The 26,990-nt window shown below is 35.8% G+C and overlaps 1 protein-coding gene across 1 annotated transcript in view; it reads right to left on the bottom strand.

Annotated features, from left to right (window-relative positions):
- Window positions 1-26,990, bottom strand: part of CYLC2 (cylicin 2) — a 717,154-nt gene that overhangs the window by 371,838 nt on the left and 318,326 nt on the right. Inside the window, exon 2 of the mRNA XM_049894954.1 lies at window positions 11,185-11,297. Coding sequence (XP_049750911.1) covers window positions 11,185-11,219 — 35 coding nt within the window. The 5' untranslated portion in view covers window positions 11,220-11,297. The remainder of the gene's footprint in view (window positions 1-11,184; window positions 11,298-26,990) is intronic.

Here is a 26,990-nt window from a genome sequence, read left to right as displayed (position 1 = left end):
AATCAAAGAAGAATATAAAGAAAGGAGAGAGTCTAGGTCTTGGAAAGGGAATATTCTTATCAAAGTCTAATTATAAAACACTATTAAAGAGGAGGAACTGGGAATGGCTTAGTAGAGAGATGAAATAAAGCAAAAGGGGATATTCTGTGCTTTATCAAGCTTTTGTTAGAATTCCAACCTATGAGGCATTCTCTGACTCATTTGTAGAGGAAAGTGCATGTTTGTCTTCTTGTCTCACTGTGACTTTTGAGTATGGCATTTTAGGAGCATTAGAGACCAGTTACCATAAAATCACCAGTTTCACAATTTCTCATATGTAAAACTTGGGTCCACTAGACTACAGTTGCAACTAACTAAATCTAATTTGACCTACCTTACTTCAAAAGCAGAGTTTATTATAAAGATACAAGATTTTTTCATGCAATCTTGCAGCTAAAATATAGTGATTGTTCCCTTGGGAATGGAAGGATATAAAAAATTAGTAGACACTTATAATTGACTCTGTCTCTATGGTTTCTTACTTTCTATGCTACATTCTTCCATTTCAGAGCTGAGCTTTCTCTCCTCCCTGCTCTTATGGTAGAAAACATTTTCACTGAGCAACATAAGGTAATAGGTTACAAACTCAACCACCACCAAGGCCTGTCTGCCAGTCTTCCATTCCCAATTGCAACTTCCTGTGGGAAAGAACTGACTGGCCAAGGTTGCATACAGTGTTTATCACTAGTCTAATTAGCCATGTGGATTTGGGCTGGGCACAGTAATACTGTAGTGTCCCAGTGCTGTGGTTTGGATGAGGAGATTCTCCTTCAGGGAAAAAAAAATAAAGAGAAGAGAGAAGGAAACAGAGAGATGCTTAAAGGGCTGACAGTCTACCTAAAGGGTATCTATTACAGAATTCTTAGAATCTTGAATCTTGCTCTCTAGCCTTTCTTCATTTTACTGAGTGTTTCCTGAACAGTAGAAATACCATCTAAGGTATACTTCACATTTGTAAGGAATTTTAAAAATCATTTAGTCCATATCCTTTTCTTCACTCACACAAAATTTAGAGAGGACCTAGTCCAAGCACCTTGTTCAGTTTCTTTTATCTGTAATAATACAAAGAGCTGCTTATATTTGACATCTTATAGAACACGTGTCTGTCAATTTGTCATACTATGGGGGCTTGTGTGTTGCTGTGATACTGGAAGTATTCAGATACCAGCAGGGTCACCCATGGAGGACAGGTTTCAGCTGAGCTTCCAGACTAAGACAGACTAGGAAGAAGGACCCAGCAGTCTACTTCTGAAAAGCATTAGCCAATGAAAACCTTATGAATAGCAGCGGAACATTGTCTGATATAGTGCTAGAAAAGAAGCCCCCCAGGTTAGAAGGCACTCAAAAGATGACTGGGGAAGAGCTGCCTCCTCAAAGTAGAGTCAACCTCATTGACGTGGATGGAGTAAAGATTTTGGGACCTTCTTTTGCTGATGTGGCACGACTCAAAATGAGAAGAAACAGCTGCAAACATCCATTAATAATCAGAACCTGGAATGTATGAAGTATGAATCTAGGAAAATTGGAAATCAACAAAAATGAAATAGAATGCAAAAACATCGATATCCGAGGCATTAGTGAGCTGAAATGGACTGTTATTGGCCATTTTGAACTGGACAATCATATAGTGTACTATGCTGGGAATGACAACTCGAAGAGGAATGATGTTGCACTCATTGTCAAAAAGAGCATTTCCACATCTATCCTGAAGGACAACACTGTCAGTGATAGGATAATATCCATACAGCTACAAGGAAGACCAGTCAATACGACTATTATCCAAATTTACACACCAACCACTAGGGACAAAGATGAAGAAATAGAAGATTTTTGTCAGCTGCTACAGTCTGAAATTGATCGAACATGCAATCAAGATGCACTGATAATTACTGGTGATTGGAATACAAAAGTTGGAAACAAAGAAGAAGGACCAGTAGTTGGAAAATATGGCCTTGGTGATAGAAACAATGCTGGAGATCGAATGATAGAATTTTGCAAGACTAACAACTTCTTCATTGCAAATGCCTTCTTTCACCAACATAAACGGCAACTATACACATGGACCTCTCCAGATGGAACACAGAGAAATCAAATTGACTACATCTGTGGAAAGAAATGATGGAAAAGCTCAATATCATCAGTCAGAACAAGGCCAGGGGTCAACTGTGGAACAGACCATCAATTGCTCATATGCAAGTTCAAGCTGAAACTGAAGAAAATCAGAGCAAGTCCACGAGAGCCAAAATATGGCCTTGAGTATATCCCACCTGAATTTAGAGACCATCTCAAGAATAGATTTGATGCATTGAACACTAGTGACCGAAGACCAGACGAGTAGTGGAATGACGTCAAAGACATCGTCCATGAAGAAAGCAAGAGGTCACTGAAAAGACAGGAAAGAAAGAAAAGACCAAGATGGATGTCAGAGGAGACTCTGAAACTTGCTCTTGAGCGTCTAACCGCTAAAGCAAAAGGAAGAATTGATGAAGTAAAAGAAATGAACAGAAGATTTCAAAGGGCCCCTCGAGAAAACAAAGTATTATAATGACATGTACAAAGAGCTGGATGTGGAAAACCAAAAGGGAAGAACACGCTCGGCGTTTCTCAAGCTGAAAAAAACGAAGAAAATATTCAAGCCTCGAGTTGCAATAGTGAAGGAATCCATGGGGAAAATATTAAATGACTCAGGAAGCATCAAAAGAAGACGGAAGGAATACACAGAGTCATTATACCAAAAAGAATTAGTCAATATTCAACCATTTCAAGAGGTGGCATATGATCAGGAACAGATGGTACTGAAGGAAGAAGTCCAAGCTGCTCTGAAGGCATTGGCGAAAAACAAAGCTCCAGGAATTGATGGAATATCAACTGAGATGTTTCAACACGCAGACGCAGCACTGGAGGTGCTCACTTGTCTGTGTCAGAAATACGGAAGACAGCTTCCTGGCCAACTGACTGGAAGAGATACATATTTATGCCTATTCCCAAGAAAGGTGATCCAACCGAATGTGGAAATTATAGAACAATATCATTAATATCACACCCAAGCAAAATTTTGCTGAAGATCATTCAAAAATGGCTGCAGCAGAATATCGACAGGGAACTGCCATAAATTCAGTCCGGTTTCAGAAGAGGACGTGAAACCAGGGATATCATTGGTGATGTCAGATGGATCCTGGCTGAAAGCAGAGAATACCAGAAGGATGTTTACCTGTGTTTTATTGACTATGCAAAGGCATTCAACTGTGTGGATCATAACAAACTATGGATAACACTGTGAAGAATGGGAATTCCTGAACACTTTATCGTGCTCATGAGGAACTTTTACATAGATCAAGAGGCAGTTGTTCAGACAGAACAAGGAAATACTGATTGGTTTAAAGTCAGGAAAGGTGTGCATCAGGGTTGTATTCTTTCACCATACCTATTCAATCTGTATGCTGAACAAATAATCTGAGAAGCTGGACTATATGAAGAAGAACGAGGCATCAGGATTGGAGGAAGACTCATTAACAACCTGAGTTATGCAGATGACACAACCTTGGTTGCTGAAAGTGAAGAGGACTTGAAGCACTTACTAATGAAGATCAAAGACCACAGCCTTCAGTATGGATTACACCTCACCATAAAGAAAACAAAAATCCTTCCAGCTGGACCAATGAGCAACATCATGATAAATGGAGAAAAGATTGAAGTCATCAAGGATTTCATTTTACTTGGATCCACAATCAATATCCATGGAAGCAGCAGTCAAGAAATCAAAAGACTCATTGCATTGGGCAAATCTGCTACAAAGGACCTCTTCAAAGTGTTGAAGAGCAAAGATGTCACCCTGAAGACTAAGGTGCGCCTGACCCAAGCCATGGTATTTTCAATCACATCATATGCATGTGAAAGCTGGACAATGAATAAGGGAGACCGGAGAAGAGTTGACACCTTTGAATTGTGGTGTTGGTGAAGAACTTTGAATATATCACGGACTGCCAAGAGAACAAACAAATCTGTCTTGGAAGAAGTGTGGCCAGAATGCTCCTTAGAGGCGAGGATGGCGAGCCTGCATCTTACATACTTTGGACATGTTGCCAGGAGGGATGAGTCCCTAGAGAAGGACATCATGCTTGGCAGAGTACAGGGACAGGGTCAGCAGAAAAGAGGAAGACCCTCAACGAGGTGGATTGACATAGTGGCTGCAACAATGAGCTCAAGCATAACAACGATTGTAAGGATGGCGCAGGATGGGGCAGTGTTTCTGCCTGTTTGTGCATAGGGTCACTATAAGTCGGAACCAACTCAACGGCACCTAACAACAACAACAGAACAGTAGTCAAGCATTTAGTGGATTATATGTTATTTAGTATTCATCCCTAAAAAGTATCTTTTCCTCCACATTCACAATACCATCACACACATACTTGTCTTGTACAGTTGTTTGATTAAAGCAGGATCCAACCAAGGTCTCAAAATTACAGTAGGTTGTTATATCTCTTTCGTTTCTTTTAATATAGAGCAGTACTCATCACTTTGGTTATAATCATATTGGCTTATTGAAGAAATCAAGTTAGTTATACTATAGGATGTTCCATCAATTTCTTCTCCATGCTGTTATTTAACTTATTTCTGTATGCATTGTATTTCTTTTAAACTGGTATTATTTGTCCAAATACATGATGAGATTCAACAACAAGTAACAGATAATGCTGTGTTATTTCATATTGCATTACAACCAAATGCAAATAATGTCTGTTCTTCTTTTATCTTCTAATTATTTGTTTCATAAATACAGCCATATTTGTTGTGAAGCAGAGAATCCACACATGTTTCTAAATACAAAGAATAATTTGCTTTATGATGTAGGTAGTATTTCAAAAGAAACTTTCAAAGGTAGATTTTGAGTAATCAATTTTACTGTTATTTCTTGATGGAAGAAGCTCTGTTAGCTTTTGACTTGAAAACAACCAGCCATTTTCATCTTTGAAATCCACATTGGAATAACAAAATATTTTGTAACTGTGCCGAAACTTGGGAAAAATTCTAGTCCAATAATAGACATTTTGAACATCATAAGGTAAAGTGGAGGCAAGAGTGATTTAAGAGAAGAGCTCACTAATCTGTAAAGTACTGAAAAAGAAAACCTTCTGAGGGAAAAGACCACTGCCAAAATTTTACTGAAGACTTCTACCTCAAAATCATCATGCTGGATGTAAGGGCAAATACTTGGAAAGAAGATCAAACAAGGTTTATTCCCACCTTACTAGTGATGAAAGGAAGGGAACTCATGTAGTAGTTCACATATAGCCTCTCTTATTCCAGAAATATACTTGGTGCTGAGCACATTATAGACACCTAAGTGCACTAACATGACTGGCTGCTAATGAAAATGGAGTATCAGTTAGGGAAAAATCCCACTGTTCCATGTGCTCTATGTACGACTCCCACAACCAATATGGTGGAAGGACTCCTCAGCACAGAGGCAAATGCCTCTACATAATGTATCCCTTTTCCTTTTCTGCCCCTGAAAGATTTGAACAGTGACTTACAAAGATTCTGACTGAACCCATAACAACTCTTCAACTCTGGCCTTATAAGCATTTTATCATATTTTATCTAAGAAATCATTAATATTTTCAAATGAAAGGATGGTATTAATTTAAAGATAAATTAAAAACTAAGAAAAACATTAAAAATTTTTAACAAACAAAATGGCTAGATTTAATGTATAAAAAAACTTAAAATCGATTAAACTTCAAATAGGAAAAAAAGTCAAAAAGGAAGAAATTTAAAGATATTTCACAAACGAAGAACTGCAAATGACCTAAAAGAATATCTTGAAAATAAAACAGAAGTAGGAGCAATTTAAAAAGAGCTAATCCATAACCGAATGCAGTATTTAGAATTCATCTGGGAAGCAAAAATAAATGAATTGCTGCTTTTCTAAACAGAAATAATGCAATCATTTCAAAGGAGACGGTTTCTGCCTTTACATAAGAGAAACTTTCTAATCATCCTTTCTTTTTATGTGAGAATTGCAAGCTATCAGCTCTTTTATTTGGCAAAAAAAAAAAAAACACTTAAAATGACAAAGATTAGGATTGAATCAGTTCTATTGAGTATTTTAATCACTATTTCAAACAGTTTTGTGCATACAATGATTCATTCAATCATGTACATTAGCATTAGTGGTAAAACTGTTGAAGGTGTGTTCACTCTCATTCATTTAATATAATTTATCTAATTGGTAAATTAAATTAGTGGTAACAAGCTCAATACACTGTAGCTTTTCAATATATCTTCCATATATACTTCACATATTATGCTCACTTCCAATAAAATTGGTACAGTACCTCATCTCACTCTATTTTTGTATCTTGTTGTTGTTCTTCCTATATGACATCTTCTAATATTTTTTCTTCCCCTGAGAAGAAAATAAAGTGTTCTCAACTTTTCACTTGCTAAAATCATTCTAATTATTTTATACATTTTTAGAAATATTTTCTAACATCTCTCCCCCCATCTCCATACTCTTCTTCTTTAATAATGCAATCTCAATTTATACTTGGGTACCTAGCTGCCTAGCTAGAGATTACATTTCCCACCCCCTTTAAAGCTTGTGTAATTACTGCTGGCCAATGTGAAGTGGGCAATATGTGTCACTTATCAATGTGGCTTTAAAAGAACGTGTGTGTCCTCCTTTAACTCCCCATCTCTCCACCCTATCTGCGAGCTAGAATGTGAGAGTAACCGAAATAGCAAACTGAGCCTAAAGCAAGCAGAACAAGCGAAATAATAAAGAATAGACTGTAAATTAATAAGGCAATAGAAAAAATATAGAGACAAAGAACCCAAAAGGTGATTCTTTGAAAAGATTGATAAATGTGACAAACCTTTAGCTACACTGAATTGTGGGAAATAAAAGACTAAAATTACCAAAATTAGGAATGGAAGAGGAACATTACTATCGACCTCCAAAAATAAAAAGAATTATAAAACAATATTATAAAAGACTATATGCTAACAAATTAATTAGCTCAGACTAAATGGACAAATTCCTAGGAAGCCACAAACTCCAAAAGTGACTCAAGAAGAAATATAATATCTGAACGGAATTATAACAAATAAGGAGATTGAATTATTAATTTAAAAACTACCAACAAAATAAAAGCCCAGCACAGATGGCAAAATTGGTGATTTGTCAATCATTTAATGAAAATTTAATACTATTTCTTCAAAAACACAGAAAAAAAATAGAAAGCAAACCCAACTTATTGTATGAGACCAATATTTCCTTAATAACAGTATCAGATAAAGACATCACAAGGAAGAAAAAGTTGCAGACCAATATCTCATCAATATAGATGCAAAAATCCTCAAAAAAAAAAAAAAATACTAGCAAACCCAGTCCAGCAATATATAAAAAGAATAATGCGCCATGATGAAGTAAATTGTATCTAGGAGTGTAAGATTGGTACAACACCTGAAAATCAATAAACGTAAAACACCATATGCATAGAATAATAGACAAAAAAAAAAAAACAACATTTCACCACCTCAATAAAAAACCAGACTCAGTGCTGTCGAGTAGATTCCAACTCATAGCGACCCTATAGGACAGAGTAGAACTGGTCCATGGAGTTTCCAAGGAATATTTAACAAAATCTAACAGCCCTTCATGATAAAAACACTATAAATAAATAAATAAATGAAAAGATGCTCAAGATCATTAACCATCAGAGAAATGAAAATCAAAACCACAATGAGATACAACCTCACACCAAGTAGGATGGTTATAATCAAAAAGATGATAACTGCAAATCAAAATCACATGACATACAATTTCTCTCCCACTAGGATGGCTATGGTGCAGTGATTAGAGCTCGGTTGTTAACTGAAAGATCAGTGGTTTGAACCTACCAGGAGAAACATATGGCAGTCTGCTTCTGTAAAGATTTACAGCCTTGAGATCCAAGGGGCAGTTCTAGTCTGTCCGATAGGGTCACTATGAATCGGAATCTACTCGATGGCAGTGGGTTTTTTTGGTTAGGATGGTTAATATATATATATATATAAAAAGAACAGAAAATAACAATGTTGGCTAGGCTGTGGGGAAACTGGAACCCATCCCCATTGCTGGTGAGAATGCAAAATGGTACAGCCGTTGTGGAAAACATTATGGTGGTTCCTCAGAAAACTAAAAACAGAACTATCCTACGATCCAGCAATTCTACTCCTAGGTGTATACCCAAAAGACTTGAAAGCAGAGCCTCAAACAAAGACTTGTACAGCAATATTCATTGCAGCACTATTTGCAATAGCCAAAAGGTATAAACAACCCAAATGACCATCAACAGATGAATGGATAAACAAAATACAGTACATACATGCAATGGAATACTACTCAGCCAGCGGTAGAAACGAAGTCTTAATACATGCTACAGTGTGGATGGAGCTGGAAGACACTAGGCTGAGTGAAATAAGCCAATCACAAAAGGACAAGTATTATATGATCTCACTTATATAAAAAGACAAAGGCAAATGTATAGAGAACGAAGTTTATTTGTTGTTACGGGGGGGGAAGGGGTTAACGATGATGGAAATATCACACTGATTAAGTGTAGGGTTGCACAGCTGATTATTGTAATTGCTGTCAATAAATTGTTCACTTGGAAAAGTTGAATTGGAAAAGGTTGTGTGATAGACATATTCACAATGATGCAATAGAGAAAAAGAGTAGCTGCTGAGGTTGCTTATGTATGACCGAAAACCTCATGGGATTTGGTTTCTTGATTTGGAGGTAAAGAGGACATGCCAGGTAATTGCCTCATAACATGTTTAGTGCTTCCGTTCTACCTCCTAGCTCATTGCATAGTGTCTGAGGTCTTAAAAGCTTGCAAATGGCCATCCAAAGCACAATAATTGATCTCTATTTGCCTGGAGCAACAAAGGAAGAAGGAGAGTCAGGAATAGAAGAAGGATATGAAATGTGTGGCTAATCGCTTCTGTGAGCAACTGCCTCCTTTGCCATGAGACCAGAACTGGATGCTCTCGGCTACCATTACTGAACATTTTGATCAAAGATTCAATAGAAGAATTCTAATCAAAAGGTGGAAACTGCAGACAGAATTTAAAATTCTCACGGACTCTGGACTTCCTGGATTCATGAATGTTGAATGAACCCCTGAAATCATTGCCCTGATATAATCATTAAATTTAAACCAAAAATATCCCCTGAAGTCTTCTTAAAACCAAACAATAGTTCGCTTAACTAGTAAAGAATGTCTACCTTGAGCATTAGGCTCTTTTAAGAACTATCTACATGGGATCAAAGTGACGACAGCAACTTGAATGCTTAGACAGAAACTTTAGGGGTAAGTGAATTTATGTTAATGGGGGAGGAAAAACTCAGAAAATGAGAGTGAGAACAGTTGCACAACTCAAAGAATGTAATCAATGTCACTAAATTGTACAGGTAGAAACTGTGCATGTTTTGCCATGTATATTCTCAGCAATAACAACAAAAATAAATAAAATTGAAAATAAAGGGAAAAAAGATAAGTTGTGGTGAGGATGAGGGAGAATTGGGATGCTCATGCATTGTTGTTAGGGATATAAAACGTTGGATCCACTCTGGAAAACTGCCTGGCAGTTCCTCAAAAGCTTCCATTCCTCAGTATATATCCAAGAGAAATTAAAACATATATCCACACAAAAACTTAGACACAAATATCCATAGCGACATTATTCATAGTACCCCGAAGCAGAAACAACCCAAATATTGTGGATAAATAGATGAAGAGATAAAATGTGACATATCCATATAATAGAACATTATTTAGCAATAAAAAGAAACAAAGTACTGCTGCATGCTACAACTTGTATAAACCTTGAAAACATTATACTAAATGTAAGAACCCAGTTGCAAAGACCACATATTGAATTAGTCTATTTAAATGATGTGTTTAGAAGAGGTAAATCTTTTTTTTATGGAGACAGATAAATTATTAGTTGTTTCTACAATTGAGGGGCTAGGGGAAAATGGAGAATGACTGCAAATGGGTACAAGATTTATTTTTGGTGTAATAAAAATATTCTAAAATTGTGGTAGTGGTCCCACAAGTCTGTGAATATGTTTAAAAAATTGCAATTATAAACTTCAAATGGATGAGTTGTGTGGTTTATGAACTATACCACAATAAGCTGTTATTAAAAATAAATTTATTAGTGATACTGGAAATTCAGAAGAATGTCTTGGTAGTAATCATTTTGAATGAGACATTTTCCACATGACTCATCCACAGGAAAATAGCTTATCTACAGTAAATCAAAGTAAATAAAGTTTAAAACAGTAAAATGGGGCAGCTTATGAATGACTTTGAATACCAGGCCAAGAAATTTAAAAGTAATGAGATAGGGAATGGACAGCTATTACATGCTCTTGAGCTGGGGAATGACAAAACCAGAGGTGTCTGTGGAATACATCAGTAACAGTGAGGTTTATTATGAATTAGAGGTAGGGGCACTGATAGAAGGTTGTGTTCTGGCAAAGTGTCAAATGTGTGTGAGAAGAAAAACAAGTAATACTGATAACATTTTAAGCTATTTAATACAGAACATGATCTCTTACATAAAATAGGAGGAGGAGTAGCTCAGAGTGGATAAATAAAAAATTTTGTTTTGATGATACCAGATTTGAGGTGTTGGTGGAATATTGAAGTAAACCAATAATTAGTTAGAAATATGGCCTGGAAGGTTGGAGAACCAAGATTTTTTACATGGCAAAACTGTCCCTGAGGACATTAATTTGTAATGACATGTTTTTGGTCCCTAGGCTTGTCACAGACACCATTTCTCCAAACTATTGATTTTTAGTACTTTGTTAGCAGCACAAAGAGACTTTGACATCATAGTGATGATGGGAAAAATTAAAGCAGCCTTAGTTCATATAACCCTGGTGACGTAGTGGTTAAGTGCTACGGCTGCTAACCAAAGGGTTGGCAGTTCTAAACCGCCAGGCGCTCCTTGGAAACTCTATGGGGCAGTTCTACTCTGTCCTACAGGTTCACTATGAGTCGGAATCGACTCGATGGCACTGGGTTTGGTTTTTTGGTTTTTTAGTTCATATGGCATTTTTGTTGAATTAGAAAAGGGTACCTCTTTATAGTGTGTGAAGGCCTGTGACAGTGCATGTGGCTTTGCACTCAGCTCTCAGGCTGGACTTCAGGGTCCACTCTTTCCCGGTTGGGCAGCTTTGTGTAGGGCACAATCTGTAAAACAATACATAGAGACCCTGACCAAAATAATCTCCAATCCAGCATTTCCAATGTGTATTTGAAAAGTTGAATAAAATTATTGTGTACACAGGGAATAATATTTGACCCATGGCATAAGTAATTCCAGCATAAATATCATTGATAATATATAGTAAAATCACTTTTTAGTGTGTCTCGCTACACTAGGAAATTTCATAGTGAGATTTTACTATTCACTAAATTACTAGAAGCTCCCTGTGAGTGGTCTTGACTTTTATCAAAGGGCTACACTTCACATTAACGCTTTGAATATTCCATCTCCTGCACCACTAACTCACAGATAATCAGGGCTGGACTCCTGAAGTTTCGTTTACTTTGATTTTAAGACTGATTAAATTGTACCTGACTGATGCAAACCACCTTCTCTTCCAAAAATCTATTTTCATTGCATTGTTTCTCCCCCTCTGGCCTGAGAGTTTTCATGTGTGACATTAGTCTTATGATAATTGTTTGTTATATTAAAGTAAAGAAAAAAAAACCAGTAAACTCTGTTCAGACTATACAAGTTATAAAGACAATAGACTCATTTTGTTATTATTTCTTTAGGCTCATGAACTTTGGAACTTCAAACTTTCAGTTACCAAAAGCTCATTGTTCTTTTGTTCAATTGCTAGTGAAAAAAAATATATATATATTCCACCAGAAAATGTGTTTGCAGAGAAATAAAAAGCCCTTGGACTGCAATTTTATTTATTTTGCTTACTATTCCGACCTTTTGCCACCATATTATAATTAAAGCTTTTGAATGAATGATGTGTTTTTGCATAGTTAAAACTTATGGGGCTACTTTGTGTTCAGCTGAAAAAAATCATCTTAGTTGAACAGCATTTGTTTTTGTTCTTCTGGCTAAATAATGATATGAAGTAATCTCTATGATAGTAGCAGCATTTAATGGATAGAACTGTATGTTACATTTTGTTCTATACAAAGCAGTTGGGATCCCTCATTTCCATGGAGCCTGACTTTAGATTGAGGATTCTGTTCCATGATACATAAAATGTGGGTGCAACGTCTGATTCAGTACTTCAATGATCCCGTAATTACCACTGACAAACGCCTTAACAGTGTATTAAGATTAACAAAACAACGCAAAATAATACTTGGCAATCTTTGAATGAGTTTAATCAAGGAAGTTTTTTTTAAAAAACTGTTACTCTATCAAAAGTTCAACACGATGTTTAAACCCCATCCATTTGTGCTGTGGATGTCCTTGGAAAACTCTGCAGAATCAATAAAAACAACAACAACAAAACTTGGCAGATGAGAATTGAGCACAAATGAAAATCTGGGTATAGAATTTCCCACGACTCAGTTGGCAATATGGAATGAACTTCTCTCTGGGTATAAGGCACATTTATACCTGCTTCTCCAGGTAATTGGAATTTGTGTGAATATAATTACCTTCTAACTAGAAAACTGCCTGAGGAAAAAATTAATGCATTCATACATTCATTAGCTCATTCAATCATTTTTAATTGTCATCCAATGTGACTTCCTTTTCCTGATTTATATGTTTTACAAATATTTTTGAAAAACTAAATGATTTATAGCCTCTGGGACATAAACTGACATTGTTTAAACTTCCCATCACCTTCAATGAAGTCCTGATAAAATATATGTTGATGTGCGTTTGTATAAAAAGCTTCCATTATTGTATTCATAAAAATAAATAATAAATAAAATAAAGTGCTTTCGTTTCAGGGTCTTCAGATGAGTTCATCACTTTGAGTGAAAGTTGGATCATCCTCCCCATTTTGAAATATGTGCATTAGAAAATTATCTGAAAAATCTATTCTTAAGCCACTATTTATTTTAAAGACATATCCACCAGTACACATTAAACCAAAATAAAGGCAGCAACAGAAAGTTAAAAGTTTTGTTTCTATTGTGCTATTTTATTTAGGTAATCTTTCTCTTATTTTGAATACATTATCCAAATTGTAGTTGTAACATCTGGAAGACCCTGGCAATTCTTGCATGTAAACACCATCAGTATAAAGGAAAGCTGTCTTGATAAAGGAATTGTAGCAAATAAAATACCAAAGTGACATGTTCTAAGAAAAATAATGTGAGTTTTTTGGTGTCTACCTTCTTAATTTTGCTGCTACGTTCACTTTATAACATAAATTACATAGTAAGTCAAAGGAGATCCAGTCAATGCTAAACATTGAAATCTATGACATACGGGGGTGAACTGTAAGAATGGAACTTGAGATTTTCTTCGGCTGTAGTGGTACTGTGTGAGAAACAAATGCAGGAGAAACACTGGTGTCCTTTTTCTTTGTGGGTACTGCAGAGTACCACAGGGTCGCTACGAGTTGGAATCAATTCGACGGCAGTGGGTTTGGTTTTTGGTTTGATAGAATATTAAATCTTTGAGAACTGATTATGAACTGACACCACTCCAGTATGCAGCAGGGTGATTTCCCACGTGTTACATCAAAACAATATCATGGTTCAATATTTACTATGGGCAATATGTAATGGTCTTTTGCACTGTAATTTATGTAATGTAATAGGGCTTAGGTATAGTTGACTAAGATTCATAAAATATTTAAATATTACAGTTCACAAAAATGTCATATTCTTCTGTCTTACAACCTTTGGGAAAAATTAACAGGAAGGTTATAACACTTACTGCTAATCTATTTCAGGTTGGAATTACTAGCTAAACAAACAAATATTCGATAAGACAGAAAGGACCATAAAAAAAAAAACAAACAAATATTCGATAAGACAGAAAGGACCATAAGCATTTGTTATTTATTGAGAGGCTTTTTGTCCAAGAGGTTAAAATAATGGTGTAAACATAGCAATAGCTCTCCATATAAAAATCTGCTAGGAGATTCTAAAATAATATAGGTGAATTTTGAAGGCATCTAATAATAATCTATACACCCTGCTAAAATTCTGAGCCCTAATAGTAGGAACAGCCCTTCTTCAAGTAGAAGTAGAAAGGATCAAACACATGCACATGTGCATCTGAATAATTTTGCAGACTCAGGGGGCATAATGGCTGCCTCTAGTTGCTGGGTACCTGGCCCTGGGACAAGTAGAATGGGTGTACAGTAACCCAGGAGTGTGAAAACCTGATAAGGAAAGTGGTTGGGCAGTGGACTTAATCCCCTGCTCGAGAAGGGGAACAGACCAGCCCCCAGAGAGGGCCTCGAAACTGGGTCAAGACAGCATATAAAGAAAATGGTATTGCAAGGAGAAGAAGAAAGAGGAATAGGAGGAAAAACAGGAAGACAAAGAGGAGGAAAAACAGGAAGACAAAGAGGAGGAAAAAGAAAAGAAGAATCAACAACAGGTATATGTGGCCTGAAGAGCCCTCTGTCCTTTTATTTTAGAATATAATAGTCTTGTAATCTTCAATATGAATGATACTAAATTATCTCTATGATATATGGGGATATGTGTAACTGCTTCACATTTCCTCATTACAATCCATCAGATGTGATTGTTTCTATAATTAGACAAACTGGCTCTAAATATTAATATGCGAGGGCAACAGCATAAGATTATAAGATCCTATAAATGAAACTACAACTACAGCCTAGGAAGAGGCTATCTATGCATGAGATTGGATACAAAATGTGTAAATAATTCATACAAGTAAATTACGAAAATGACAAAGAATGCAATAACTTGGTTATTACCAGTGTGAAATTTTCCGAAAAAGAAAAGCAAATTGTCATTACAAAGGTAAAAAAAAGCTCAAAATCACTAGCAATAAGGGAAATGCAAACTAAACCAACAATGTGACACCATTACATGAATTTTATTGGAGACAGTAATAAAGTTTGACAGTATCAAGTTTTGGCAAAATGTGAATAAACTAGATACTAATTACAGGACATGCAGAAAGTAGTTGCTATATTAGAGAACAAACTGGCAAAATTATTCAAAATGATTTTAAAAAACACACTACCTAACCCCTTCACTTTGCTTTCTAAATATATTCTCTCTCTAGAAAAACTTACACACTTACACCGGAGATATGTGTAAGTATGCCCAAATGAAACAAAAACGAAAAACCAAACCCATTGCCATCCAGTCAACTCCAAGTCACAGCAACCCTACAGGACAGAGTAGAACTGCCCCATAGGGCTTCCAAGGAACAGCTGGTAAATTCGAGCTGCCAACCTTTTAGTTAGCAGCCTAGCTCTTAACCACTGCACCACCAGGCCTCCATAAGTATGCCCACTGAGGTATAATTCAATACCTCAGTGGGCATATTGGAAAATTGGAAACAATATGTCCAACAACAGGAAGATGAATAAAGACATTACTATATATCCACACAAAAAAAGTGTGTGGAAGTTAAAATGAATGAATTATATCTAAGTTTAAAAGTGCAGACATGGATCGATCTCTAAAATCAAGTGTTGAATAAGAAGGCGGTCACACATCACCTTATCTCCTAGATGTGACTGAACAGGTCTTGTGAATACCTTCCTTGAGATAGGGATGAGGTTATCTTTCTCATCATGATTTACATGTTGACTACTTCGTCCTCCAGATCTAAACTTTGAACATCTATGATCTAGTGTCTACTTGTGTAAAAAAATAAAATAATCAAAATCCCTTTACTCTTCTGAGAAAGAATAAGAGAAAATGTCTTTTTCCCAGAAGAGCCTACTTCCTACTCATCTCTTTAAGAGAAAAAATATCTGATCCATAATTTAAAAGAACAGATGAAATGTACTCCAAAAATAATTAAACAAAGATAAAAACACCATTAATGTGGCTGTGTCATATAGAATCATGAAATCTTTTAAAATGCTCATAAGCTATGAATCTCTAATCAGGTTTTATTACCAGTTGGTAATAATACCATGAAGAACACACAAAATTATGTTAATCTATTTACAGACCTACAGCTTTGGCTGTCTAGCTGAGGGCAACTACTCCCAAGGTCCCATACTCTTAAACATCATCAGAAATTCATTATGGCTTTCCAAGTACAAGCATTATCTATAATATTATGTGTCAAAGGAGAAACCACTACTATAATTAAAAGAACATAAAAGACAGCTTTTTACTGTGTGAGCAAGCTGGACTCATTACTATTTAAAACTCACTGGCAATATATAGGCATTCCCAGCCTGCAAAAGGGCTATGTATCACCATTTCATTTCCAAGGCATTTGTGAGCTTGAAAGCTCTTCATTCAAAGAAACAATATCTTAAAAGAAGGTTTGGTTTGCAGATGCTTTATAAAGAGTAATTTAATCAATAACATCACCGAAATTAAACTTTATCCTCTCATTTTATTTCTCTTTGAAATGACTGGTTGGTCTTTTTCCCATTTTTTCCACAATAGCAAAATAATAATTTGCAAAGATAAGTTGACAGGCATCAAGAAATTCCTCATTGTGCTTTATGAGTCTATTGTTCTACTGGTCTTCTGCCCTGTCTCTCGGGAACTCCCCACTAGCTGCAATGAGAGTACACCTGGCCTCCTCCACTATCGGGAATAAGCTTCAGCCTAGGTAAGAAACACCAGGAAAATGTCCCTCCATCACTGAAGTTCCCAGCATCATTCTTAAATAGTATCATATGGGAAAGCACACTTGAGATCTGAAAATTCAGAACATTCTAAACAATGTTTAGAAATCAGCATAATTAAGGAACTGTTTCTATTCTAGAATATCGGTATCTTACTCTGACTGGAAAGTCAACAACAACTATTGCATGTTTCACATGGTCAACTTTTAGAACTGTGTCATTGGAAACCCTGGTGGTGTAGTGGTTAAGAGCTATGGCTGCTAACCAAAAGGTTGGCAGTTCAGATCCACCAGGCACTCCTTGGAAACTGTACGGGGCAGTTCTACTCTGTCCTAAGCTAGGCTAATTCACTGCACTGATGTACTCTTTTACATTATGTTGGTTGGCATGATCAGCTCAATATCCTGCCTGATTGAGGTCATCATAATAATGGTATTTTAAATTTTTACATGGTCCCCATAGTTAAAATACAGTACCTCATTTAATCCTCAAAAGAGTTTAATAGAGTCAGTCCTATTAATCGTCCATTCTATGAATAAAACACTGTGACTTACAGAGGTTACCTAATCAATCCCAGGTCATGTGACTAGTTCTAAGACAAAGCCGAAATTTGAACGAAGTCTAGAGACTCCAGACATGATCTCTTTATCACTAAACTGTCACATTTTTTATTGACAAACCCTACACTGACAACAAAGAATGAGGTTAAAAGAACAAGTGAATCACCCTCTCCAATAACAAATTTATTTCAAAATAGCCTTTGTTTAAAGTGTTGTTAATATTGGAACTACAGTAATTCTTTTTACCTAGGTATTTACATTAATTCATAAATCCACCCTTCGTATTAAATAATTTGATGATATTTTTAATGGAGTTTTTCTTTGAAAAACTCTTAGCTGAAATTTTTCTGACAAAAAGCTTCCTTGCATAGAAAAGGATTCTATTATTGTAATATTGTTTTGCTATGCTAATTACAGTATCAGCACATGAAAGGCACCAATAAATATTTGATGAATGAGTAAATCATTTAATGATTCATGTTAATGAGAACTGTGGCTATTTTGAGCACAATATAATAATGCTGGAAGTCTCCAAACTGACCTTTGCTACTCTGAACTCATATAATCTTTGACTACTTAACCAAAGTTTGCCTCTTTCTATGATGTATCCATTTTAGCTTTGAGTTGTGAATCTATCAGTATAACCTAGAGATATGATATTGATTTCAGCTTTAGGGCATACAAACACATATTTGTTAAGCGTTTTAAGATTTTATCCAAATCAGAGAAAAATTGCTGGCTTGAATTCTCTACATTTCCCCTGAGACAGAGGGAAGTCTTTTAATCAATATTTTGAGTTGAATTCAACCAGTTGAGTGCAATCATTTACACACCTAGCTACAACTTCCGGGATTCTATCATTTAATTCAATTTGAATTAGTGACTTCAGAGTCTTGAAAGTGCAAGTTTAGCTCTTACAATTTTCTTTCACATCTTGAACTTCTATTTTCACTTAGTGTTGTTGTTCTCTCTCTCAATTTGAAGTCAATTTTGTTTCTCATAGGAGAAAAAAGCAAAATGTGGCATATCAGACACATAGAAACTTCCTAAAAATGATGTGAGGAAGAAGAGAAAGAGTAACAGGAAGAGAAAGACAAAGAAAGGAAAGAATAATGAGTGAAGGAGTGATAAGATCAGAATCTTGCTTGTAATCTAGATGATATAAGAAAAACTGAATTCCGTAAAAGAAGACTTTGTTCGTTTCTTGACTCCATTTCATTGTGTGACCCTGATTTTACTGAAGGTGAGAATAATGCCAATTTCACTAACTTGCTGTGAGAATAAGTCCAAGTCAACTGTACATTGTAAAATGGATTGCAAATGCAACGATGGTATGGCAAATACGGTGAAGTAGGAGTTATGCTAACTGTGTTTGAATTATAGCCTTGCTGTTTGATAGATTGTTTAACCTATCTGGGCCTGTTTCTTATATTTAAAGTAGATAGAGAAGGTTGTGAAGGTTAAGTAGTAAAATACATATAAAGTGTTCTCTAAGGAGCCTTGCAAATGTTGAGAGGACCTGAAAATACATTTATTCGTATTATATAACTTGATTTTCTCAACCAATATGTGCATATGCAAGACAAGCAGTGCTGTTACTATTTTACACTAAACAACAAAGCAAAACAAACAAAAAGTGCTTATCCCCTAGCAAGTGAGATACACAGAATTTGATTCTCCAACATTCTGACCATTAGTTTTAGAGACTATGGTAAATATTTTACTCTACTGTTTAAACATGATCCTGTAAAAGGGAGAAAGAAGGGTTTTTCAGGTTGAATAGACTCCAGCTGAATGTTATATTCACCACAAAGTGTCATGTTACTTTCTACTGTTTCCATATCAAATAGCATCATTTTCTTTTATCAAGATGTTACTAAAAAATTGAGATATTCTGGTTATGAGGAAATTCAAATATGAGGGGATTTGAAAATGTAATAAATTGAATATTACTCTAATTTAAATTAAAAAAAAAAAAACCTACTCCTCTTAAACTTTTCGATATCTTTCCCTGATGTATTTATTTGAAATAAACAACAGCATAAGTCAATGTGGCTGTTTCACATTTTCTTTTTTTTTTATCTATATAAGGCAGTTGGGATCTCTGAGGTCCTTAGAGCTATACTGTATTCTTCAGCCTGATAATAGTTTCATGAACACATTTGGCTGTTCTCAGCATGAACTGGATGAGATTTGTGACCTGAGTAGCACAAACCCATTATTTCATTCAAAGAAAATCAAACCATGCACGTAAATGGCAGAGAGTGGGTCAAAAACAGCATTTGCTTAGGCAAAGGAAGAGAGAATGCAAAAGCCTTGAAATTACATAAAGACAAATTGTAGGTCAAAAAAGGAAGGAATCACAGAATCTCAGGGTTAGAAGGAATCTGAGAAGTCAAATGCAATAGTTACCCATTTGATGCTTGAAGGCACTGTCCAAAACACCAACAAGTAAGCTTCTTGTTTGCTTTTTTTAGTTTATTTTTTTCAAAGCCCACACTTTAAGGTTTCTGCTGAAAAGAGCCCTTGATATCATCCATTTTAAGAATCCTCCTTCACACACACACACAAAAATATGAACTATGAGAATTTCCTTTTCACGAAAATACTGCTGATCAGGTGTTTGGGTTTATCTAAATTCAGTTTGCTTTGGTTTTAATTATGTTCATCAAGAAGATTAATGCTTTCAGTATCTTGATAGAAAACTGCATGTACTTCAGTTTAGATTGAGAACAAAACCTCCAAATTGATATTATATTTTCACATTTTGACTTTGAATAGACATGCCTTCGGACCCACTCACACACACAAAGGTCACTGAGGCACTGCTGTAGTCCAAGTATTGGGTTAGTTGCTAGGGGCTAGAAACTGGAACAAAACATGAACCAGACACTCACAAAGTTGAAAGTGTAGTACACAATGTGGAGAAAAAATATCAAAGAGACACATTTATTATGCTCTTATTACTCATTCTATCTCATGTTCTAATAACAAAGTGGGGGGAGGTTAAAAAGCACAATACACAGAGACAACTTTTATATTATTTTTGTTTACTGGCTTACCTACCACTGGAAATCCTGGTGGCATAGTAGTTAAGAGCTAAGGCTGCTAACCAAAGGTCAGCAGTTGGAATACACCAGGTACTCCTTGGAAACTGCATGGGGCAGTTCTCTGTCCTGTAGTGTCATTATGAGTCAGAATCCACTTGACAGCAATGGGTGGGTTACCTACCATCAGGATTTCAGAGTTTGGGAAAGAAACTAAAAAAGTGACAGAGGGAATATTGATCCTACTGGCACCAATGAGAAGCATGCCAGGATTCAAAATATGAACATATTGGGGGATCCTCTGTGGCAATTAAATTTCTTCTAATTATATCTTTGTAGTTAACAGTCTATGGGCAAAAATTAGTTTGGGGGCAAAAATTAGGAGGAATATCATTCTGGAAAATTTTGGTATGCTACAACAAACATGAGATATTTTATATATGTCTGTATATGTATATTTAATCTAATATTTTGTATTACTATAAATTTCCATAGGTTTATTACTCCTATTTCTCTTTCGATTTTGCATAATACTAGCTTAGCCCTTATGATATGTTGTATGTGTGTAGCTGTTGTTATTCACCTGCTAACCATTTGCCAAATGTTTTATTGTTAGCTTGTGTCATGGTTTGAATTGCATCCCCCAAAAATATGTCATCTTAGCTATGCCATGATTCCCAGTAGTGTGTGATTGCCCACCATTTTGTCATTCGATGTGATTTTCCTATGTGTTGTAAATTCTTCCTCTATGATGTTGATGAGGTGGGATTAGTGGCAGTTATGTTAATGAGGAAAGACTCAATCTACAAGATTAGGTTGTATCTTAAACCAATCTCTTTTGAGATATAAAAGAGAGGAGTGAGCAGAGAGACATGGGGACTTCATATCACCAAGAAAGCAAAACTGGTGATGAGGTCCCCATGTCTCTCTGCTCATTTCTCTCTTTTATATCTCAAAAGATAGCAGAGCACATCCTTTAAATCTAGGGTTCCTTTGCAGAGAAGCTGCTAGACCAGAGGAAGGTTGATGACAAAGTCCTTCCTCCGGAGAAAACAGAAAGCCTTCCCCTGGGCCTGACACCCTGAATATGAACTTGTGGCCTACTAGAATAAATTTCTCTTTGTTAAAGCCATCCGCTTGTGGTATTTCTGTTATAGCAGAACCAGATGGCTAAGACAGCCTTCTACTGTCCTTTTGTTTCTTAACTGTAAGTCACTTGACTAAAGGACCAGAGTACAGGGGATGTGAGTGACTGTGAGCACGTGGTACTTCTAGCTATATGGTTTATATATCACTGAGTTTCTGTAGTCCAAAATTTGAAAAATTGTATAATTTTATCTATCAAGTTGTGTGGAGGATTATATAAGGAAGGGTATGTGACAAGAATAATGAGTACTCGATGAATAGCTATTATTATTACAATTTTTATCCCCGATACTCTGGGTCTTTTATTATGTTTCTGGTTCTTAATTATTATGCTGCCTATATTATTTGTTTAATCTCTTGTCTTTTAATATGTATATTATCTACTTAGCTTATTTTTCCTGCATATTAATTTTAAAGTTATATATTTTCTTTTTTTCTATTAAAGTCTATAGTCATAAACTTTATTAAATATGTTTCGAACCTACATTTCTTTAATTATTAAATAGAGTTGCTGCTAACCAAAAAGTCAGCCATTTGAATCCACCAACCGCTCTTTGGAAACCCTATGGGGCAGGTTTACTCTGTCCTGTAGGGTCACAATGAGTCAGAATTGACTTGATGGCAATGGATTTTTTTACAGACCACAGCCACATATAACATGATAAATTTAGTATACTTATTTTACTTCTTATTCTCAATTTCTGCATTTTGTTTATATAATTTTCTTATTTTTCTGACTGGTGAACTTTACGAAATTATTGTGTGGTCTTTTAATACCTTTTAAAAATTGCATCATTGCTTAAATATATTAATTTTTACTTTTTAGATAAATATACTTTAAATCATTTAAGAATACATTGCTTTTTCAGTAAGACTATCATGGGCATAAGTTTTCTGACCCACCAACTATATGAAAACATCTTTTTGGTTACTTTGCCTGGGCATGGCAAATTGGGCATAAAATTCTTGAGCTTCATTCTGTGGTACTATAATTTCCATTTTTATCTGATGTTTAGAAATGCAGAGCAACTGTCTTTGAAAGAAATCACAATTGCCTCTTTTCTTAACCAAATTTTTGCAATGAAGATATCTTTTATTAAATGTTTTGCATAAATGGTGACATCTTTCAATTAGATAATTTTCTAAATTTTATAGCAGTCCTCTCCTCTCTGTTCCCCTCCCCTCCTACCCTCCTCTCTCTCTCCCCCTTCTCCTCTCTCTTTTTTTCTTATTTACTTCTATCTAACATTTTAGCTTTGGTGAATTTCTTGAAACTTTCTTCTACTTTACCAAGTCAATTTTATGTAATAACCTACCTTCTCCTTATATTCTTTTTTATTAATGTAATTGAATTATCTGATTTGGGCATCACTTGTTCTACATTTTTAACTTTCATCATCTAAAAGCATTTCTTCTCAGTGATTATTTAATTCTGGTATCACAGATGAAATACCCACTTGAATCTCCTTGAGAATAAAATTAGAACTGCTCTCCTGCTTTTAATTCTTTTATCACAGTATAACATACATGTAGAAAATAGTCAAACTGTAAGCGCACAATTAGCATGTCCATGTATCCACATCCAGGCAAAGAAATAGAACACTACCGCTGACCTTTTGTCCATGCACAATCAATACGCCCTGCTTCCTCTACAAAGGTGACTGCTCTCCTGAACTATAATTTTTTGCTTGGTTTTGAGTTTTTTTTAATGGATGTGGTATAGTATGTATTATGGTGTGTCTGGCTGCTTTCCCTACACAATATATTTGCAAGATTTATCCATGTTAATATGTACAGCTGTAGCTGGTCCATTTTCAGTGCTATATGATATTCTAGTTTATAAATATAACAGATTGTTTATCAGCTGATCTGTCCTTAGACATTTAATATGTCTCTAGTTTTGGGCTATTTCAACTAATGCTAGTTGTCTTGGTCATCTAGCGCTGCTATAACATAAATATCCACAAGTGGATGGCTTAACATAAAGAAGTTTATTCTCTCACAGTCCAGTAGGCTACAAGTCTGAATTCAGGATGCCAGCTCCAGGGGAAGGCTTTCCCTCTCTGTTGACTCTGGAGGAAGGTCTTTGTGGTGCGTCAGTCTTCCCTTGGCCTGGGAGCATCTCAGTGCAGGAACCTCAGGTCCAAAGGATGCACTCTGCTCCCAGCACTGCTTTCTTGGTGGTATGAGGTCTCCCCTCTCTGTTCACTTTGCTTTTCTTTTATCTCTTGAGAGATAAAAGTGGTGCAGGCCACACCACAGGGAAACTCCCTTTATATTGGGTCAGGGAAATGGCCTGGTAAGGGTGTTACAGTCCCATCCTAATCCTCTTTAACATAAAGTTACAATCACAGAATGGAGGACAAACACAGACTACTAGGGATCATGGAATAACCCAGTTGATACACACATTTCTGGGGGGACATAATTCAATCCATGACACTGGTATAAATGTACACACCTTTCTCTTGGATATGTACTTAGGGATGGAAATGATAAGTGATAGGGCATACATAAATTCAGTTGGACTAGACAGTGCTAATTTTGCAATGTGGCTATGGACATTTTCTTTAGCATTAGGGATATAGGTTACCAAATACTACACTCAAATGAATCCAATATTTATCACCTGCTATGGATTGAATGTGCCACCCCAAAATATGTGTTGGAACCCTAACCCTGTACCTATAGATGTAACCCCATTTGGCAAAAGAGTTTTTTTTCTTATGTCAATGAAGCCACATCACTGTAAGGTGTGTCTTAAACTTAATGAGCTTTGAGATATAAAAAAAGGCAGATTAGACACAGAGAGCAAGCAAGCACAAATGAGGGAAAGATATGTCATGTGGAGAGCTGAGGAACCAAGGAACCCCAGAGTTACAGAAGCTGAGATAAGGACTTTCCCTAAGAGTGGACAGGGAAAGCATTCCTGAGAGTCATGCCTTGAATTTAACTTCTAAAAAAACTTCTAGCCACTTAAAAATGGAGAAAGTTAATTTCTGTTTGTTAAAGCCACCACTTGTGGTATTTCTGTTATAGTACCCGCTGCTGTCGAGTCAATTCCGACTCACAGCGACCCTATAGGATAGAGTAGAACTGCCCCAGAGAGTTTCAAAGGAGCACCTGGGGGATTCGAACTGCTGACCTTTTGGTTAGCAGCTGTAGCTCTTAACAACTATGCCACCAGGGTTTTCTCTGTTACAGTAGAACTAGCAAATTAAGACAGTACAGTTAATCATAAACTTTTTATTATACCTCATGGATTATCTGAGTCAGGAATTCAGACTATTTGAGGATAATGTTTATAAGAAACTTTGTAGTGAATGTTTGGCAAGAATTTTTGAATTAGAGACTTTTTTGTTTTTATTTTTTTTCCTTTAGGCAGGAGTTAATCAGCTGTGGTCAGAACTGACTGGCTAATCTTCAGAATTCAAAAGACCTGGTAAATTTAATTAAACAATAGAATTCACTCTATGAATATATATTCTCTAGAGATTCAAAGAGAACATTATTATATCAAGACATTTATGGCTTAATATCTGGAGATTACGTGTAAAAAGAACATTTAAAAACACTCAGATTTTCTGTATCTTATGATGAAATTGCGTGTGCAAAGAAGTATAGAATGGCTAAGGAGACTTCTCAAGACAGCTTCAAAAAGATTCAGGAACACACTGAAAATAAATGGTGAGTAAAGAAGTCTCAAGGAAACTTATTTTCCAAGGGACTTCTAGTTTGGCATATTCCTGCATCTAAAAGTTATTTTGATTAACAAAAGTGGCAGTTATTTATTAAGCAAGCCTCCAAGAATACACAAAGATAAGATCATAGAGGTTTTTCATGCCATAGAAAATAGATTGAATTTAATTCTGCAGACAATGGAGACGTGATTTTGTTTTGGAAAAGTTATTCCAGCCGCTGTGGTAAATGGATTGAAGGCATGTGCAAATAGAGCAAGGAGAATACTTGAGAAATAAATGCAGTCTTCTAGGGGAGGTTATTAAGGGCTCAATTGGGGTAATACTGATGAAAAAGATACGAATAGTATTAAAAAGCCAGAATCAACTACACCTATTTAAAAATTGAATGATGGTTAGGTAGAAGAAAGATGCCCTCTCTGATTCTGAAGTTGATTCGCGGGTGAGTGGTAAATTCACTGAGATCAGAATATATAAGAGAAGCTAGCCACAGCATTGTTCCCATGTCTTAACAGTTTCTGTAAAATATGAAAGCAAGCAAACAAATAAATATAAGCATAATAGACTTAAAGAGAATATTGATGAATCTATAAACATAATTTATTTGTAAAAGACCACACACATATACATGCACACATATTATTGACATTACAACAGATGAAAGCAGCTCCCATATGTGCCGTTGTTGTTGTTGTTAGGTGTCATCAAGTTGGTTCCACCTCATAGCAACCTAACATACAACAGAATGAAACACTGCCCATCCTACACCATCCTCACAATCATTGCTATGTTTGAGCTCATTGTTGAAGCCACTGTATTGCTCCATCTTGCTGAGGGTCTTCCTCTTGCACTGATTCTCTGGTTTACCAAACACAAGGTTCTCCAGGGACTAGTCTCTTCTGACAACATGTCCAAAGTACTTGAGAAGTCTTGCCATCCTCCCTTCTAAGGAGCATTCTGGCTGTACAACTTCCAAGACACATTTGTTTATTCTTCTGGCAGTCTGTGGTATATTCAATATTCTTCACCTTATTCATTGTCCTGCTTTCACATGCATGTGAGGGGATTGAAAATACCGTGGCTTAGGTCAGGCATACTTTAGTCCTTACAGTGACATCTTTGCTTTTTAACAAAGAGGTCTTTTGCAGCAATTTTGCCCAATGCAATAAGTCATTTGATTTCTTGACAGCTACTTCTGTGGGTGTTGATGGTGTGCCCAAGTAAACTAAAACCCTTGACAACTGTAGTGTTTTCTCCATTTATCATGATGTTGCTTATTAATCCACTTGTGAGAATTTTTGTTTTCTTTATATGGAGGTATAATTCATACTGAAAGCTATGGTCTTTGATCTTCATCAGTAACTGCTTCAAGTGCTCTTAACTTTCAGTAAGCAAACTTGTGTCATCTGCATACCCCAGGTTGTTATTGAGTCTTCTTGCAATCCTGATGCCACATGCTTCTTCATATAGTCCGGCTTCTCAGATTATTTGCCCAGCATACTGATTGAATAAATATTGTTAAAGGATAAAACTTTTACCCACACCTTTCTTGATTTTAAACCATGCAGTATACATTTCTTCTGTTCAATCTACTGCCTCTTGGTCTATGTACAGGCTATGCATGAGCACAATAAAGTGCTCTGGAATTCCCATTCTTCACAAAGTTATCCATAATTTGTTATAATCC

The sequence above is a fragment of the Elephas maximus genome, chromosome 9 (genome assembly GCF_024166365.1).
Source record: "Elephas maximus indicus isolate mEleMax1 chromosome 9, mEleMax1 primary haplotype, whole genome shotgun sequence".
Classification (NCBI taxonomy): domain Eukaryota; kingdom Metazoa; phylum Chordata; class Mammalia; order Proboscidea; family Elephantidae; genus Elephas; species Elephas maximus.
The sequence above is the reverse complement of the archived record's forward strand: the minus strand, read 5'-3'. Positions and strand labels throughout refer to the sequence as shown.